This window comes from Camelus ferus, chromosome 1 (genome assembly GCF_009834535.1).
Source record: "Camelus ferus isolate YT-003-E chromosome 1, BCGSAC_Cfer_1.0, whole genome shotgun sequence".
Taxonomy (NCBI): Eukaryota; Metazoa; Chordata; class Mammalia; order Artiodactyla; family Camelidae; genus Camelus; species Camelus ferus.
Window position 1 is genome coordinate 5,712,443 of NC_045696.1, and position 20,108 is coordinate 5,732,550.

Below are 20,108 nucleotides of genomic sequence, written 5' to 3' on the forward strand. Positions count from 1 at the left end.
CTCACAATGGCCGGGAGCCGCGTCACCGCGCGCAGGGATCCCGTCCACGCTCGCTCCCCTCCCCCACTCGCCGCTGTTCCGGGCCCGGCCCTGGGTGCACACAGTCTCCTCCGAGCGTCCCCTGAGGCCCAGGAGAGGGAGGCGAGGCTAGCTCTTCCGGGCGGGGCCGGGCCGTCGTTCGTCTGGTGTCACCGGCGGCCCCTGTGGAGGAACTACTTTCTCTCCGGAGGGGGGACTACTTCGCGGAGGCGTCGGAGCTGGCGCAAAGCATGGCGGTGGCGGCGGCGGCGGCGGCGGCTGCTGCGGCGGCGGCGGCGGCGCGCCTAAGGTAGAGGGACGCCGGCCCGGTCAGGCCTCGGCGCGGCCTACACGCTTCGCTCGCCCGCTCCCGCCCCGGCCCCGCTCCCGGCCATGGCGGAGCCCTCGCCAGCCCGACGCCCGGTGCCCCTCATTGAGTCGGGTAAGACGCGCTGCCCGCGCCCTCCCCGCGGCGCCCCCGCCCCGGCCCCCTCCCCGCCGCGGCGCCCGCGCTTGACCCGACTCCCCGTCTCCCCGCAGAGCTGTACTTTCTCATCGCCCGGTACCTATCGGCCGGCCCGTGTCGGAGAGCCGCCCAGGTGAGTGCGGGCCCGTGGGCGGCGGCGGCCGGGGTGCCGGGGTCCCGGCCTCGCCGCCGCCTGGGGTCGCGGGAGGAGGGCGCCGGGCGGACCGGGGTGCGGCCCCCGCCCCCCTAACTGCGCGTCCTGTCCCTTGCAGGTGCTGGTGCAGGAGCTGGAGCAGTACCAGGTCTGTGCTTCGCGGCGTCGCCCGCGCCTGCCCCGCCGCGTCCCCTGCGTCCCCTCCTGGCCTTGCCCCGGGGCCGCTTCCCAGCTCCCCCGCCCCCGCCCCGCTACCCAGCCGCCCCCCACCCCGTCCCCGCGCGGTGGTCACTCGTGTGCGTCTCGGGTCTTTGCAGTTGCTGCCGAAGAGGTTGGATTGGGAGGGCAACGAGCACAACAGGAGCTACGAGGAATTGGTGAGACTTTTGACATTTCCATCCCGGTGTTTCCGAGCCCCCTCCCCACGCCCCCTTTTCGGGGTCCTGCAGGAGGGGCGAAGTGACCGAGCCGCGCTCGGAGGGGTCGGGCGGGCGTCCGTGGCGTCACCGGGACAGCGGGACTCTCCCCTGTGGGTTTTGTTTTGTTTTGGGGGTGGCTGGGTTTGTTTGGGTAGGAAACAGCCTGCGGGGGCGGCGGGGCGGCGGTGGGGGCGACCCTGCGCCGCGGTTTGTGGCGGGGTGGGTCCCCAGGTGCGGCTGCCTATGGCGAGAGCCGGGGGCGCACCAGCCATTCAGCGAGCAGTTCTCATCCGTGTTTCTTCCTAACGCGACTTGTAACTCGGCCTCTGATTGGCCTTCCTCCTTTTGCCCCGCCCAGATCTTGCAGCCACTTGTTCCCTAGGAATAGAAGCACTCGTGTATGAAAGGTGGAGAAACGTTTCTCTCTTTAGCATTTTTTTTTTCTTCAGCAGAGTGATAAAAATCTCGCTGCTGTGAGAATATGCCACTCCTTCAATACTTCTGCCTCTCTAAACTGTGCTATTCTTGCTCAATGCCTTAGAAAACTTATTTCAATGAATTTTTATACTGCTCTTGCTGTGTATAACAATACAGGCTCTAGCTGCATTTCTCTCTCTAGAGCACCGTTAATGTAGATTACAGTTATCTTTTCACTGTACTTTGTCATCTTTTTGAGTTACTCACAATTTGTAAGTTTGTTTTATCCACTCGTTTTGTCCTTAGTGGAATAAGACGTTTTTCAGAAAAATGTTTCCGGTTTGTGTATTCGGATAAAGGATTTCTTTAGTTGCCAGACCGTGTTCAGCATTTTGTATGAGCAAGACAACTGAAAAAAAAAAAATAGAATTGCTGAATGATCTTTTAGCACAGTTCTAAAACCTGCAAGCAGAATTGGTAGAATGTGATCACCATTTTTGAATTAAGAAAAGAACAGACCTAGGGGGATTTGTGATTTGTATATGAACAGTTAAGTATTAACACTTAAAGTTGGATGAAAGTGGTAAGATACTCTCTTTCAGTGTCAGTTTTAATATTTGCCTTCCTAGAGTTTTTTGAAGCAAACACTTAAAAGTGAGTATTTTCAAAGTGAGCTCTAAAAATTCTGCATTATGGCAGAATTTTTGTGTTGTCTTGAGTTTGATATTTTGGGTCTTAAGTCAAGGAAATCTTTAAAGTAAAGGACTGCTCTGATTTGTTTTCACTCCTGTTGATAGTGAAAATAGTGATGTCAGTGAAGCAGAAAAACCTTATTGACATGACAGTGCAGTCATGCTACTACAGAGAAAATTGCTTACATTTTGAAATAAGCATAACGTTATAACTACTGGGAAAGTTACTGTTAAAATAGATTTATCTGTATTTTTGACTTTTGCTGTTAGAGTTGCACAAAACTACTTAAAATTCTGTTTTCAGTTATTCAGAATCTCTGTGATTTGCCCCTGTGATGTGGCTGTGACACATCATCTCATTGTCTGGATGATTTGTCTGATGGATATTCTCCTCTTTTACCTTCCTCCCTCCTTTCCCAGCACTAAGAGGTAGAGGATGAGCTTCCTGTATAGGGAATTCTTCTTTTGTCAAGGTTATATGAGTACCTTCTGGTTCTCCAAAGAAAGTCTTGTTTTTCTTTTTAAAAATTTTAAGAAGTATTTTAAACATATGCAAATGGGAATAATATGGTGAATCCCTATATATCATAAACAAATTCATTACCAATTTGCTGTACTTGTTTTGTTTTTTATATTTAGTTTGAATTGGGCTTCAGACCATGTCCTTGCATTGTGCTGAAATTATCTTCAGTCTCTTTTTATCTCGTATAGTTTTTCTCCTCTGCTGTTGATTTACTGAAGAAACTGCGTTAGTTATTCTGTAGAATGTTTCAGTCTGGTTTTGTCTGATTGTTTATGATATTTGTTTACTCATGTTTAATTTATTCCTTTTTCTTAATAGTTCTCGTTCTTGAATCAGAACTATTTGGGAAGCTTTATAAAATCTGGATGCCCAGGCTATGCCTCAGACCAGTTAAATCAGAATCTTTGTAGTGGGACTGGACATCACTATTTTTTAAAGCCTTTCTAGTGATTCCAGTATCATTGTTTACAAAGCTATAGTTTATCTTAGACTTGTGACCATACTGTTATTAGAACCTGTGCTTTGGAAGCATGGATATTTTTGATATTTCTTAGGAGAATTTAGACTAGTTATCTTTCAATACCTAACCCTGCAGTAGCAGTTAGACTTGTGAATTTAATTGGAGTTTTCATGATTTATAGGTAGTGAAGGAAGGGGAGAAATGAAATAGTATTATAGAATTGGGCATAGGAATTAGGAATGACTAGATTTGTAAAGGAGAGGTGTGTTTAGAAAGGGGAAAGAGATTTTACATACTTTGTAATTGAATAGCATGATAAATTTTTGTAGGCCAATATCTTAACCAGAAAAAAAATCAGAAGATTCTTACATTGTGGTCTATCGTTAAGGGGAGTATTGTCATTAAATTTTTTTTTAATGTTTGAGTAAGCCTTTTGTGCAAGGAAAAGACAAAAGTTATTTATATTGAGTCAGTATTTAGTTTATTAGAATTGTAAGCGGTCATTTTTCTTAAACTTTTAAGTTCATTTACAAGTCATATAAATGTAGTAACAGAAACAAGTATATTTGTTTCTACATTTTGATTAGTGTTTAATTTGTCATGAGAATTTAATCTTAAAGTATTTAACATCACTTAATATCACTAGTTAAATTTTCTAGAGGGTTCACATTATACTTAAACATAAATGATGATTTTAGTCAGCTCAAGATGGCGAACTTAGATCTAAGCATAATCTTTCTAAGAACTTAACTTTTGTAAATATAATTTTAAATTTACTGTAGTAAGTTGTAATTTTTTACTCTTTCAAACATTAAAAATAATTCAGTAATTACAAAACTTGATGTTGTATCAGAGTAGCTATAACTTGCACACATGCATCCAGACCTCTTTCCTTCATCTCTACTTATTTGTTAACCTTCCTTAGTTCGTGCATGAGCTCGCCAATCCAAGGGGATAGTGGTATTACCATCTGGGAGCTCCCTACTGGATTAAGGACTCAGATGATGATTGAAGATTATAATCCAAGACTTGGATTTTGAGTGCATTGCCAGATAGACTCTACTTGAGTCTCAGGTTGAGTCTTTTTTTATAGCAAGGCTACTTATTTACCCATTTAAAACAAAACAGCTCTGTATTCCCTACCTGTATTGCAGCTTTTTGCAACCAGTGCAACCATTACCACTTTATTTTCATTGTGGGATTCTGAAGACCCTTCATCCTGAGTGGAGTTTATCTTTTCTCTCTGTGGATTCTGCATTTTCTTTGTACTCGACTATAGAAATCTATCGTTTTTATAGGCATTTCATTGATAACCCTTGGGAACACTTAATGATTGTGGCAGCGTGATGATAGGTTCTAGTCTAGCAATTGAGCAGTATTAAATTAGAAATCTGGGTTTTGGTGCCAGGTGGCTGGGCTGTAATCTTGGCTTTCTTTTGTTGCTTACTAGATGTTCTAATCTTAGGCAAATTAATTAATCTCTACCTCAGTTTCTTGATCTGTATAACAAGGATAATAGTAATTGTATCAAAGTGTCATTGTAAACATTCTGTGGGAAAAAATGACTTTACAGTGCCTGGTGCACAGTACTATTTATTAGTATCAATATGGATAGGATGATAAGTCAGTATTGTGTAGACTTCCCCTTCACTTAATTTATGTTTGTAGGCTCTTAGGAAATAACAAAATAACGGTCTCTGTGAGTTTTCATACTTGAATGAATGATGCCTGGTATTTACCCTTAATGGATGACCACAAAATAGGATGGGGAACTAGCAGCTGTCTCTGGCTCAGCGCTAAGTGATGGTGTTGGTGGTGTCTGAATCACTTAGCCTTGACTGTGCTGCTGTGTTGACATATAATACTGACCCAAAGTCCATAGTTCACCAGTGTTTTCTTACACTTATATTAGATGCTCTTGATGTTGTACATTCTATGGATTTGGACAAATGTACATAACATATATCCACCAGTATAGAATCATAGAGTAATTTTACTGCCCTAAAAATTCTTCGTTCTGCCTTAATATCTCTCCCTTCCTGCTGCTGATCTTTTTGCTGTCTCCATGCATAGTTTTGCCTTTTCCAGAATTTAACCCTTTTTTAAAAATTAGGAAATGCTCTCTCCCCTGTATAGTACTTCTTGTCTTAAAGGCTAACTTTGCCTCATGTTATTGTAGCCACCCTGCTTTTTTTTGATTAATGATGGCATAGTATGTCTTTTTTATCCTTTTACTTTTTAGTCTTCCTGTGGTCTCATTTTTAAAATGTGCCTTCTGAAACAGAATGCAGATTTATTATTCAGTCTTTCAGTTAAGAGTGTTTAAACCATTTGTATTTAATGTAATTACTTAAATGTAATTGTGTCAGGTCGGCCAGGTCTGTTTTGTATGTCCTATTTGTTTCTTCTCTCACTTTCTTTTGGATTAATCACTGTTATTCTATTTATTTTTTATTGCTTTTCCATTATATATCCTTTTATTCTTTTAGTGGTTACTGTAGAGATGTGTTACCATTTACTTTACGTACTTTACCACTTCTCTTAAATGAAGTTAAAACTGTTCATTATCACCTTCATGTCCTTAAGGGCTGTTACCATATTTGACTTTTACATTTGTTACAAGCTTTTCCAGGTGTTATTGCAGTTGTTTTAAAGTCAATATTCATTTCTTACCTATCCGTATACCTTTTCTGATATTTGTAATTCCTTCCTTTCTTTCCATGCCTCTTACTTGTGATTTATTTATTTATTTTCAGTCTCTGCAACTTATTTTGGTATTTCTTTTAATGAAAGTTTGTTGGCAGTGACTTCAGTTTTCCTTTTTCTTTCTTTCCCTTTTGGTTTGAAAACATCTTTGTTTTGTTTTTATTTTTAAAGATTTTTTTTTTTAGCTGTGAAATTCTGGTTGGTTGGTTGGTTTTTATTTATTTATTTTCTTTCAGCACATTGATATTGAAAACCCAGCAGTCTTACTACTTTTCTTTTCAAGATGATGTTTTTCCTTTTGGCTGCTTTTTAACATTTTCATTTTGTCTTTAATTTTCAGAAGTTTTACTGTGATACACTGTAGTCATTACCTATTGCTGCATAACAGATTATCCCAAAACTTTGTAAGTTAAAAGAACTCAGATTTATTATTGTCTCACAGTTTCTTTAAGTCAGGAGTCCAGGCACAGCTGAGCTGTGTTCTCCATCTCAGTCTCAAGGCTGTAATCAAAGTGTTGGCCAGAGCTGAGGTTTCAACTAAAGGCTTGGCTATGGAAGGATCTCCTTCCAAGTTCGCGTGGTTTTTGGAGGGCTTGAGTTCCTGGGGTGGGTTGTTGGACTGAGAGCCTCAGTTCATACCAGTTGGCTGCCCTCAGCTCCTTGTCTCGTTTATCTCTCCAACATGGAAGCTTGTGTCATTGAAAGATGGAAGCTAACAAGGCAATAGTCTGCTTGCAAGACAGAAGTCACAATCTTTTGTAACCTAATAATAGATGTGTTGCTCGATGTTAGGGCATTCTGTTGTTTGGAAGTAACTTACTCAGTGAGAGGGAATTCCCTGAATCTGTGAATACTGGAGGGTGGGGTTATCGGGGCTCATGTCCGGGGCTCCTACCAGATGTACCTAGGTAGATTCTTTGCCTTTACTTTGCTTGGGATTCTCTGAGCTTCTTGAATCTAGAATATCAAGTAGTCTAACATATATAAAGTCCCATATGGAAAAGATGGAAGAATGGGGCAGATTAATGTTTTGAAGAGATAATGACTGAGCATTTTTCAACATCTGGGCCATCTCTGGGTCTGCTTCTGTTAGCCACTCCCTCTCTTGACCCAGGGTCACATTTTGCTTTGTTGTGTATCTCATCATCTTTTTGTGTTAAAAGAGGAGAAGCTGATGTATAGTCACAAAGGATGTGCTCTTTTTTTTCTCTCAAAGCTGTTGGTGTGTGTAGTTGGGTCAGTCTGATTTGTATCTGCTCATCTCTGCCCTTTATTGCAGCTTTAGTTGTGTTCATCTCATAACTGTCTTCACATGTTTTCAGGGTGGGATCAATACTTTCTTCCAGCAGTTTGGAATTTGGGCCCTGGGAGAGATTCTTGAGTTGCCTGTCCTTTATAACTGAGTTGCCAGCTTTCCAAACTTTGTAAGATCTTCCTCTGCTTTATAGTCCAGCTGCCTACTTTTTGGTTACTGAAGAGTTCTCTTTGTTCTCCACTCCTACGTTGGCTTTTTACCCTGTTGTCCTGTCTGTAGCCTTAGGGGGTTCTCCAGCTGCTCAGCGCCCGGGTTTTGGCCCTGTGCAGCTGGCGAAGGCCTACGGAAAGGAGTGGAGCGGGTATGGACTTACTCTGACAGAGGCTCCTTAGCGTTCTAATCAGTCATGCCAGTTTGGGGACAGCTCAGTGATAGAGCGCGTGCTTAGCATGCACGAGGTCCTGGGTTCAATCCCCAGTGCCTCCATAAAAATAAGTAGATAAATAAATGTAGTTACTTCCCTCCCAAACAAAACAAATAAAAACAAAAATATTTGTGGGGGGAGGGTGTAGCGCAGTGGTAGAGCAAGTGGCTAGCATGCATGAGGTCCTGCATTCAATCTCCAGTACTTCCATTAAAATAAATAATTAAATAAATAAACCTAATTACCTAGCCCTCCCCCCTTAATCAGTCATGCCAGCCCACAGGAGGCTGTTGAAAAGTTTGGTAGATTTTTTCTTCTGTGTCATTTCTTCCTGTGTCTTTCCTAGGGATGAAAGCAACTGTTTCTTTTCTGTTCACAGAAGGTCTCCTCAGTTTGTGGTGTGTAGTTAATTTAGATTTTATTTCTCAGCTCTGTGAAGGGGGTAAAAGTTACTTTTAAGCTAATCCAGCTTGTTTTCATTTTTAAGGTGAGACCAATAGTTTCTCACATTTATCCTCTTTTAAATAGTTGGAATAAATGATTGCTTTGAACTTTTAAAAATTATGTGGGGCATATAACCATCTGTAATTATCTGTAGGTATGCCTAATTATACTTCCTAGCACATAGTAGGCTCTCAGTATTTATTCAAAGAATTAATATTGTTTAATCCTTAGTATATTTTCTTTCTGAGAACCCATCAAACAATTTGGTTATTAAATAATGTCTCATCTTTGATTTCTTAAAATCTCTAAGATGTGTAGTTTGTAGGTCAGAGCAGTGTTTTAACACTGAATGGTCATGAGATACATTGAAGTTACACATTCCTTTTTTTTTTTTTTTGGTTCCTTAATCCATTTCATTAGGAACTTGCAAAATAGAATCTTTCAGTGATTATTTACTATCTTTCATTTTTTTATGTAGAAATGGGAAAGTTGCTTTTTGAACATAGAACTTTTGTGTTAAAATTATGTAATAAGTCTAACAATGCAGGGTGAATTATGCACTCAGTATTACTTTAGAATTTGACTTTCATTTTAGTATTTGTAATGGAGTAGGTGAAAGATTTGGATGTGAGAATTGAACTGCTTAGAAAAAATTTCTCTATGTTGATTTTAATCAGTGTGCATATATTTGGCATTAAAAAATGTTTGGAGGCCATCCTGGCTCTAAAATTCTTGTGATACTCCTGGATTATTTCCTTACATGCTGTTTTTATTAAGATGCAGCATAGCTGATGACAGTGATCTGGTGATAGAGAGTTGCAAAACCAGACAGTCTGGATTTGTATTTTTAGCTCTGCTGTTTTAGCTTTTTAATGCCTGTGACTGTTTTCTCATCTGTGAAAATGAGGAGAAATAGTTTGGAGGTGTAGTAAGTTAGTGCATATAAAGTTCTTAGGACAGTGTCAGATAGTAATCACTGTATTAAGTTTTAACTATTATTAATGTGATAAGGAACTAATTTTAATCAAAACCTTAAAATAGTTAGAAAGTGTACCTTGTACATTGCAAGTGTTTAGTATTACCTAGCATTTGTTATTTTTGTGACTTGGTTATGACTTGTTAGATGTAGAACTAGAACTGTTAATCACATCCTTGTGGGTCAGGATAGTCCCCTAACCCCTTTATTCTGGTATCTATTAGTTAAATTATTGGTGTATCTGAAACTGGATTCTAAATTGAGAGACCTTTGGCTTGAGAAAGACCTTGTATTAGAGCCTCAATTTAAAGCCTTAAAATTTGCCCTTATTTTTGTTAATGTTTGAAGATGTTGATAGTGGTGTTTGTATCAGGGTGTAACAAGTGATATGTAGTTAGTTCATTAGTTTTTTCAATGTGAACTGTGACTAAAAATTGTCCTAATGCTAAATAAAAATTTCTTATGTTTGTTGTAGAATATGTAGAAGTGCAAAAGCAAAGAGAAAGTGAAAAAATTACTAAAATGAGTGTTTATTTTTCTTTATGCATATATGCTAACAAAAATAAACTAAAAAATTATGTTGTGAATTCCTTTTCCATTTCTCTGGAACATTTTATCTAACCATTTGCTTCTTGGACATTTGGTTGGTTTCCAGTTTTTTTCTATTAGTGATTCAATGAATATCAAAATAAGATGTCTGTATCTATGCATTCATTTGTAGTTTATATAATTGTTACTTATAATTAGAAACTTAATCATTAGGTAAAATGGTTTACATGTTTTTAATGTTTATTGTAAATTTGCTTTCCTTATGCCACTTCCTGTTTAAACCCCTGACTACCATATGTGAGAATATACTGATTTCATAGCCAGATAACCTTTTAAGTTTTTACCAATCTGATGGATAAAATAGTATCAGTGCTAAGTTTTTTTTTTTTTTTTTTTGGCCAAGTACTGCACAAAAATTAACAGCATTAACCTATGTAATCTCTTTTAATTTTCTTAGCAACACTATTACCTTGTATGTATCATGATTTCCTGTTTGAAATGAAACTAGAAGAGACAAGTAACTTGGATAAAGTTATACTCATAAGGGGCAGGTCCAGGCTGTAAGCCCCATTTTGTGTTGGATTCACTAATGGGTGATGCATTTATTCAGTAAATGAATGTTTACCGTGTTCAGAGTTCTAGGGATACCAGTGTGGATGAGATGGACAAGGCTCCTGCTTTCATGGAATTTAGGCCTAAGGGATGAAGCTGTTTGGAAGCAGCTGACACGTTACTCATACAAATTCAGATGGGTGATGAGGATTGGGAAGGGAGGGTGAAAGGAGGTACCAGGTATTTCGGATGGGTGGTGAGGGTTTTGTTGACAGGGTAGCATTTGACCTGCATGATGAAAAGGGGACAGCCATGTGAAGACCAGAGGAAAGGGTGGTCACCATCAGCCTTAACAACCCGCTTAACCTCTGACCCACTCTGACCCAGCAGTTATGTGCCTAGGACTGTTTTTTAAGGGAGTAAGTTTATTAGCTGTTGATAATTCAACTTTTCTGAACTGCCTTTTTTATATCTTTTGCCTGCTTTTCTGCTGCTGTCTTACTGTTTTGTAAGAATTCTCTATGTATTTAGGTTATTCTTTAATCTGTCACATGTTCTAAATTCCTTTTTCCAGTTTGCAGGGAGCCTTTTAGCTTTCTTTGGAGGTTGTTTAGAGGTTTAAGATTTTTAATTTTGTTACATCTGTTAATCTTTATTTTGCCTTTATGGTTTGTCCTTAAAATCTTTCTGTACTAGAAAGTTATGAAGGCAGTATTATGTTCCTATTCGTTTAAATTTTTTCTAGGCCATTTGTAATTTCTTTTTTACTGTCTTTATGTAGAGTTTATTTTAGCATTTGGCCGGTGTGACATATGGATCTAACCTTTTCCAGATTGTCAATTTGCACGCACCATCTGCGTCATCTCCTTACCAGAGAATGCAGTCATTATCATTTCCTAAATTCTTTCTGACTTTCCTCTGTGGATTTTTTCTGTGCTATTTTAATGATTGAACTTTTATAATATAGTTTATTACTTAATAAAATTGTTCTTTCAAATTCCCTTTTTAAAAAAAAATCAGCGTTTTAGCTGTGGTCATTAAATACAATGTTGTACTTTAAGCTGTTAAGGAATTAGGAAGGAATTTGTTCTGAACTATACCTTAAACAGTAGCTGTGTAGCTATGGGTGCTTTCTTACTTTTTATTTCCTATTCATTTGGGAAATAATATTTCTGTTCTGAATACTTAATTGCATTTACTTAAGTATTTCAGACATTTCAGGACTCAGCAGCTGAACCTAGAATCTCCATCAAGTACATTTCTTTTATTTGATTCTATAAACTCTTGATTTGTGTTTGTATTGCATGTTATGAATTTGTTTTAAAGACATAGCTAAAATGAATAGGTTTTATTTCTTTTGGTCATTTGGAATATGACAAACTTCTGGGTGAAAAAATGAACTAAGTCTGGCTAGGAGATGTTTTGCATTAATGTTGATATCTGTGGTCTTTACTATGTTCATGTGGCTGAAATTGTTATTTGACCAAGAACTTTATTATTTCATATCTTCTGTATGCTGAAGCATGTTTAAAATACATGTGTTTTACTACGTTGATTGCCACGTCACCCAAATTTGGGTGACAGTTGTGTTTCCTCAGGGGCACCCAGTCCACAGTGGCCGATCAACGTGTTAAAGTGTGCCTGTCTCTTCTGTTTTAATACATCTTGTGAAACTATTTTTTAAAATGAAGTTTGACTTTTTTGAGAATATTTCTTAATTAAGTTCTATGTAGGAGCCAGACTTTAATTAGTCCTTGCACATTTTGATCATATTCTGCTTAGAAAATTCTGCTGTTTTGATTTGATACAAGGAAAATCTCAAGATGAGTGTTTTCTTTTCAAAAGTCAGCTGATTTATGGATAAAGTCCCAGAGAATTTTGCATTCTGTGTTTTATCTTTTTCAGATGATCTGATGGTAGGTCTAGAAACAGCAGGAGAACTCCCTATCTAGAATATCAAAAATCTTAAGTTTTTTTTGTCTTCTTGAATAGTTTGTAATTTGGAAAGGCTTATATCGTCTAGAAAGAAGGGGCCATTGTTTTGCTAAAGGAGGAAGAAAATGAAATTAGCAGATTGCATAGGAAGGCTAACTAAGAATACGTCCCATTTAACATTGGAGTCAGCATTGATAGCATTTTCCAGGCAAGCCTCGTTTTATTGAGATGGTTGGTGGGTGACTTTGCTATAGATACTCACGTTGGTGGTCATGCTGTTACGGTTTGTAAGGTTGTGTAGCACATGAAAAGAGGCTTATAGAATACTTTATTTGCTTAGAAGGAGTGGCTTAAGTAATAATAAAGATATATAATGATGTTTTACAAGTCTGTAGATGGAATTGATGCAGTGATTTAATGGTGTCATTAATGAATGTCTTTATATTTGGGTGGCCTTGACATTTTGGCTTTTTTCCCCTCAGACTCTTAGTTTTACTGTTGCTAAATGATTCTTGCAGTTCTTGCCATCATATCCTAGAAATGATGGGAGGGAAGGATTCTTTTTTCCTGTGACTATTTTACTTTGTTACTTTTTTGTTTTTGTTGTTGTTAAATTTTTTGTGTGCGGATGGTAATTAGGTTTATTTATTTATTTATTTTTAATGAAGGCAGTGGGGATTGAACCCAGGACCTTGTACATTCAAGGCACGTGGCCTACCATTGAGCTATACGACTCCCCTGCCCTCTGCCCCCATGACTGTTTCATTAGAACTTTCCCAGGAACATTGCCCCTGCCTCAGGAGATTTCTTCTCTGTCATTGGCCAGAACTAGATCACATGGCCTCCTAGTTTATGAAAGAATCTGGAAAAGTAAGCTAGTGTTAAAGTAGGGAGGTAGTGGCTGTTGGGTAAGCAAGCAGTCACTGCTCTGGGAAGCTAAAAATAGTTAACTTTTTTGAATTAAAATGCATTTAAATGCTTTTTAACACCAACACTAGAACATTTCTCTGTCTAGGTTCTTTCGTGTATACTAAGTGTTAAGCTCTTTTTTCCTCTTATTTCTTTGGGACTATTTATCCTGCCAGTGACTACGAAACCTGTACTTCTTTACAGAGCTTAGAAAAGAGGCCAAGAACATCTGTCTCATCAGAGCTGAGGGGAGTTACTTAAGCAAAGAAGACACTAAATTTTTTATTTTGTATAAAAGGCAGTGATCTCTGTCCCTTCCTTGTGTTTTATTGTTATATGGTACCTTTCAATGTTATAGGAATTACGGTATAATAGTTTACTTATACATTTTCCATTGCAGGATTTCTAGATATAGTTTAAAATAATTTGAGGGGAAGCTGAAGGTCAGACAGGTGCATATTAAAGGTATTAAATATTCCTCCTGGATCCTAATTAGATTACAGCATCTCTTTACAGAAAAAGCTACTTTTTTCCTGTAACTTTCCAATTAGTCAGCTTATCTAGACCCTACTACCACTCTTTGTAACTGCTTCCCTGGGCTTGAAGGGGCTTGTGCTCACAGCAGTATTTGGCAATAGTGATATTAATACAAGTGATCCTAGAATTGTGGCTGATAAACTTTCTGAGAGTGAACCTGGTTACAAAGAACAGGATGGCAGGGAAACTGGATATTTGACAATTGGAGGAATTTAGTTTCTTGCCTGATTCTTGGAGACCTTGAGTAACTGTGGCTTACTCATTGAAGTTGCTGGTAGATACTGTTACTAACGTTCATATCTAGGACTTGAGAATACTGAAGGAAAATTATCTATTGATTTTATCAATATGGTATTTTTACTAATCCAAGACCATTTTCTTTGTTGACTATTTTGCTGTTGTTTATATTGGGACTAGAACTGTATTATTTTTTCAGATAAACCTCATTTTATACAAAAATAGGATAATTTCCCCCATCTTTGATTATGTTACGTTATCATTTATTTGATTATGTTGGAATCCTCAGGAAAAACGCAAAGAAACTGTAATTCTCCTTATGGGAATTACAGCTGCTGTATGGAGTCCATGTTCCTATAATACCTGGACTTTATCTAGATGTACTTGCCTATGTTGAGCCTTCCTATTATTTTAATGATCAGCTTTATTGCTTCTTCAATCCAGGCAGTGAGTAAAATCTCCCTATTTGTAAAGCTCTTCTTCTGTATTGTTTAAGAGATAAAATAAGATGTCTAGCACTAGGAAGCAATCTGTTTAAAGTTTTCTATCCATACCTTTTCTATCTGGAGAATTTCTTTTTATCTGTATCTTTCATCGCTGATCTTCAAAAACAAGTCTCTATCCTCAGATAGGGTTGGTTGTGTAACCTCAAAACTTAGTTATGTAAGAAGTTCTCTAACCAACTGAATAGTGAAAATCTCAAAGAAAACAGTTAGAATGATTTTCCACTTTACAGAAGCTATGTTACCATTGCCCAAAGTCATTTTATCTTAAATATTTAATCCTTTTAGATATGTTGTTTAAATCAGTCAGTGCAGTTACTTTTCTGTGTTTTTTGTTTTCTTATTTGTAATACTGATAAGTTCTTAGATCTGATTTTCTTGGTCCTTTTGGAATTACCTTTTAGTTCTTCCTATCTCCCTCTCCTCTCCTACGATGAGCTAATTATCTTCAACAGCTTTTGGACTTTCACATATTGACACTTTGAAGCGCAGAGTGTGGATGAATATTAAATACTTTTTTGAGGTCTGTCTGAGCTTTGATGTATCTTTTGAGTTTTGCCTTGCAATATCTGTCACGGTGGGAAATGTGAGTCAGGTTGGAAAGTTGAAGATGTCACCAGGGCTTATGAACAAAATTTATATTGAATCCAGGTTTATTTTACATTTGAATTCATGATTCAGAACCAAAATTGAGGTCTAGAACTCTGTTTCAAATTTCTTTGGAGCAGTGTATCTCAAGGAGTTTGAAAATGTGTGGGGCACTGTTGGTGTTGGAGTGGCTTGGGGAATGTTATTGGCATTAATGGAAGGGAGCCAGAGATACTCGATGTCCTGGAAGTGGGGACAGTCCTGTACTGTGATATTTTATCAGAGCTTCCTCATGCTGGTAGCATCATGATTGAGAAACCCTAGGGATGAAGCATAAAAGTTTATGCCAAATACGTTCATATCAGGTAACATTAGGCATATTCATGAGTTAAATTGAACAGTATCCTTTGTGTTCTTGTTTATTTTTTGAGGTATAGTTGATGTACAATAAACTGCACATAAAATATTCAAGTTGATACATTTGGGTGTGTGTTAACACTCGTGAAACCCGTCACCACAGTGAAGATAGTGAATTTGTCTATTGCACCCAGAAGTGTTCTCTTCATAATTCCTCCTGTTTCTCTCCCAGCCCCAGCAACCTCTGACCTGCTCTCTATAACTGTATATTAAGTTGCATTTTCTTGATTTTTATATAAATGAAATCATACAGTGTGTGCTTTTTTTTCTGGCTTCTTTCAGCATAATTCATTCTTGTCATTGTGTGTTATTAACTTTTTAAAAAATTGCTGAATAGTGTTCCATTGTGCAGGTATACAGTAATGTGTGTATTCGTTCACCTGTTACTGGACATTTGGATTGTGTCCACTTTGGGACTTAAAAAGAAAGCTGATCAGGAAAATTCACTTACAAACCTTTATGTGGACGTGTGCTTGCATTTTTCTTGGGTAAAAACAGATGTTGAGCTCCTTTTCATGTGTTTATTTGCCATCTGTGTATCTTTATTTGGTGAAGTGTCTGATCAGATCTTCAGCCTATTCTGAAAAAATTAGGTTTTTTATTAAATTGAGTTTTGAGAGTTTTTTATATATTTTGGATACAAGTCCTTTATTAGATACATACTTTACAAATATTTTCTTTCTGTCTGTGGTTGTCCTTTTATTATCTTACTAATGTCTTTTGAAAAATCAGAAGTTGTTAGTTTTGCTAGAGTCCGTTTATTGATTTATTCTTCTGTGTCTTATGTTTGATGTCGTTTTAGAAATCTTTGCCTAGCCTTAGGTCGTAAAGATTTTCTCTAGTGTTTTCTTTTATAAGTTTTATAGTTTTAGATGAACATTTAGATCTGTGATCTGTTTTGAGATAATATTTGATAATGATGTATGGGTTAAAGTTAATATTTATTTTTTGGCAAGTGGATTTCACTTGTTCTAGCATCATTTGTTGAAAAGATTATCTTTTCTTTTTTGCACCTTTGCCAAAAATCAGTTGTTCTTACAGAACAAGTCCTGAAATCAGGTATTGTTAGCCCTCAACTTTGTTCTTTTTCAAAGCTGCTTTGGCTTTTGTAAGCAATTTGCATATACATTTTAGAATAAAACTGTCAATTTCTACAAAAAAAAAACTACTGGGATTTTGATTGGAATGGCTTTGAATCTGTAGATCAATTTACCACTTGTTTAGGTCTTTTAATTTCTCTCAGCAGTATTTTGTAGTTTACCTTGTACATGTTATCCACCCTTTTTGTCAACCTTACCCCTAAGTATTTACTATTTTTTGATACTGTCGTAAAAAAATGTTGTTTTTAAAACTTGCTCTCCAATCAGGTCTTATCCAATAAGCATGTGGCTCCTGATCATCTGTTGCAAATCTGCCAGCGCATCGGCCCAATGTTGGATAAAGAAATTCCACCCAGTATTTCAAGAGTCACTTCTTTACTTGGTGCAGGAAGGCAGTCTTTGCTACGTACAGCAAAAGGTACCTTAATTTGAAGAAGTGTTCTGCTTTGTATTCCTAGCTTAATAATTATTATAATTGTGAAGTAATGTAAGCTTTGTGGAAGAAAGGTGATATGTAACTAAAAACCATGCTGTGGACTATAAAATTCTCTGCATTTAGCATAGACATTGAATTTTATTATATCAGTGTTTAATGGGTCCTTCTGCATTTAAAAAAATGATAAAGGTATAGATGTTAAGCTTAAAAGCTTGAATTTATTCTAAGATGTGTTTGAGGTTTTATCATTGTGAGTTCTTAATTTTCCATTTTGTAGCTCACTTATAACTTCATTGAATGTAATTGTATGTGTCTAATAAACTCTTCAAATGCTAGAAGTATTTCATTTGATATTTAGATTCTGCAAGCCTTTTGTTAAAAGGGACGTGATTTTCTAAATTTGGTAGCAGTTTGAAAATGAGCACCAAAAATGTACAATTGCATGGTTCTTTTTTCACCAGTTTAATTTTTTTGTGGAATTAATGTGGTAGCAAAATGTTTGGAATTGCTGTTCTTTTTCTGTTAGCTTGGTATAAATCACTTAGACTAAGTACCTGTATGTGATGTGATCTATGTATACAACATGGCTTAACTGCTAATGGGCGAGAATGTTGGCTCTTCTGATCCTGGGCGTACGTCAAGTTCATCCCTCATGATTGCTTTTAAGATCTGTCGCTGATGTGATGCTGCCTCTTAGATGCACCACCAGTGTAAAGCTTGACTGAGAAAGAACAACCCTCCCTCTTGGTTCCGTGCCAGACTGGCTTGTCAGCTTCAGTTGTTTCATAGTGCTCCGTGGTCATGCCACACTGTGGCTTGCGTCAGGAAACTGGTCATATTCTTCCTCTTTCTGTGTTCCTATTCAACTTGTAATTATTCTGTTTTAGGTTGTTATATAGTAGTTGCCTGGGTAGCCTGTTTTCCTCTGTTTTCTTTACTTGTGTCAAGCTCAATGTCGTTTTGTGATGAGCTCTGCTTTAGAACTGGCAGACGTTAGAAGAGACTTCAGCAAGCTGTCCTAGGGTAGGGACCGTATTTCTGTTTTGTACTAGTGACATGAGAGGATGCCTTGTAACTGCTCTTTGATAATGATAGTGGTAATGAATTCATTCATGTAAAACATGATATGCCTGTTAGTTTGGGGCACCCGAGGCTCAGTAGAGGTTTATATGATGCCTTTCTTCCCTTCCTCTTTCAGTGGTGAAGAAGCTGATTTCTAGCACAGCACAATCTGTGTTCTGCCGCTCTCTCCTATAGAGGGGGTAGACATTTTTCTTAGTGTATTTGGTGGTAGATCAAAGAGGGATGGGACTTCAGACTTAGTGTTCAGACTCACAGATCCTGTTGTGTATGCTCTTGTGTAAAGGATTATCTGTGATCCTGAAACAAGAGGAAAGCTGTTTAATTTTGTCAGTACTTTCTAAGGAGATTAAAGTCTTGGTAATATTGGCCAACATTAATTTTAAAACTCAGCACCATTTAAACAAGTTGATTAAGTCAAGGATTTTCATATAAATCAAACTAAAATTTTCCTTACAAAAATTTCCGTATTTGGAAAGTTGGATCAGTTGTGATTAAGACCTTTATCATTAATGATTGTATAGTATAGTTCTGTGATGAAAAATAAAAACTTATTTGGCATTGAGTGGGAGTCAAAAGATCTGGTTTTATGGCCCATCTTGGCTAATCATTTGCAGTGGATCTCTTTGAAGGTCCTGGAACCTTTGAGCCTCAGTTACCTCACTTGTAAATTGGCGATAATACCTACCTCACAGGGTTGTTGTGAGGATTCAATGAGATAATGTATGTGGAAAGCACTTTGTACATTGTAAAGTGCTGCACAAATGTTAGTTGTTGTTGTTGTATCCAAGATGTCTTACATTTTTTTTTCCTTCAGAAATAGTCTAATAAACCTCTAGGGCTTTTCTGTTAAAGTATATTAGTTGGTAAACCTTTGAATAAACAGTTTATTACAATATACGTAAGTATTCTATAAAATCTTTCTTGGGGTTAACTTTCAAGATTTTATGTGTATCTAAAATTCATTTTAAAGACTGCAGGCACACAGTTTGGAAGGGCTCTGCCTTTGCTGCTCTTCATAGAGGAAGACCTCCTGAAATGCCGGTGAACTACGGTTCCCCACCAAGTCTTGGTAAGTGAGCTTGGCTTTTCAGATGCACAAAACCATTTTTTAAATTTCTTGACCAACTTTGTACCTGCTGTATTAAAACTTGAAATACTGGTAATGTTTCAAATGTATTATTTTCCTAAAGATATTACTAAAAGTAATAAAAGCTAATAAAAAACAGACTGTTTTTTAGGGCAGACTGTCTTATTTTAATAAGCCTGTACTAGTGCTTATAAGAGAACAGAATTGGGAGGAAACTTCATCTTAAGGATTTCTCTAACATTGGTTTTTGTGACCCTCTAGAAATTGTTTTGGAGTTTTTCTTAGCTTTTTACATATTGGCTCCCCCTTAACCATTTTCGTTGTTTTTATTTCCTAGTGGAGATACATCGAGGAAAACAACTCACAGGGTGTTCCACTTTTAGCACAGCATTTCCAGGAACTATGTATCAGCATATAAAAATGCACAGAAGGATTCTCGGACATCTGTCTGCTGTTTACTGTGTAGCATTTGATAGGACAGGACATAGAATCTTTACAGTGAGTTAACATTTTAAACTCAATTTGGTATCATCTGGAGCACTCTAGTGTGCTTCAGAGTTATCTAGGAAACCTTAAAAATATGTAGATTCTATGTTTCCCATCCTCAGGAACTTGGACTCAGTAGGTCTGGTGTGGGACCCATGAATTTGCATTTTTATTAAGTATCACAAGTGATTCAGATGCAGATAACCAGGCCATGTATGTTGTTTGTGAGACATTGATTTAGAGTAGTGGTTCTTGAGCACCATCATCAAGGATGCTTAAAAATATGCATCCCTAATACTTCTCCAGCCCATTCTAGACCTACTAAATTAGGCTATAGTGTGTATTAACCAAAAACAAACCAAAAAACTCGCCTACAAAAATCCAGATCTCTACAGGTGATTTATATTCACATTGATTACTCGTGATCTAGGGAAACTGATTGCTTTAACACTGAAAGATTATTTTATCTGTAACTATATGTAAATATTTGGAATTTAATTTACCATTTTACTGTCTTAAGGGAAGATTAGGATGGGTAAGAAGTTAAAATTTCATTTTTCAGTTGTCGAGATTCAGAGTAGATACTCAAATATTTGCTGAATGGATGGATGCTGGGTGGTACTATTAAATTTGAGACTTTGTTGTTTAGTTATTTTAAATGAAGGTGCTAGTTCCATTGCTTTTTGTTTTTGGGATTGCTGGTTACTCAACCCGTGAAACACAGATCTTTCCTAA

At 37.7% G+C, this 20,108-nt stretch overlaps 1 protein-coding gene across 1 annotated transcript in view; it reads left to right on the plus strand.

Annotated features, from left to right (window-relative positions):
- Nucleotides 1–257: 257 nt before the first annotated feature.
- Nucleotides 258–20,108, plus strand: part of BRWD1 (bromodomain and WD repeat domain containing 1) — a 97,365-nt gene continuing 77,514 nt past the window's right edge. The window contains 7 exon segments of the mRNA XM_032463949.1: nucleotides 258–460; nucleotides 559–617; nucleotides 757–786; nucleotides 956–1,015; nucleotides 16,549–16,699; nucleotides 18,771–18,869; nucleotides 19,225–19,385. Coding sequence (XP_032319840.1) covers nucleotides 412–460; nucleotides 559–617; nucleotides 757–786; nucleotides 956–1,015; nucleotides 16,549–16,699; nucleotides 18,771–18,869; nucleotides 19,225–19,385 — 609 coding nt within the window. The 5' untranslated portion in view covers nucleotides 258–411.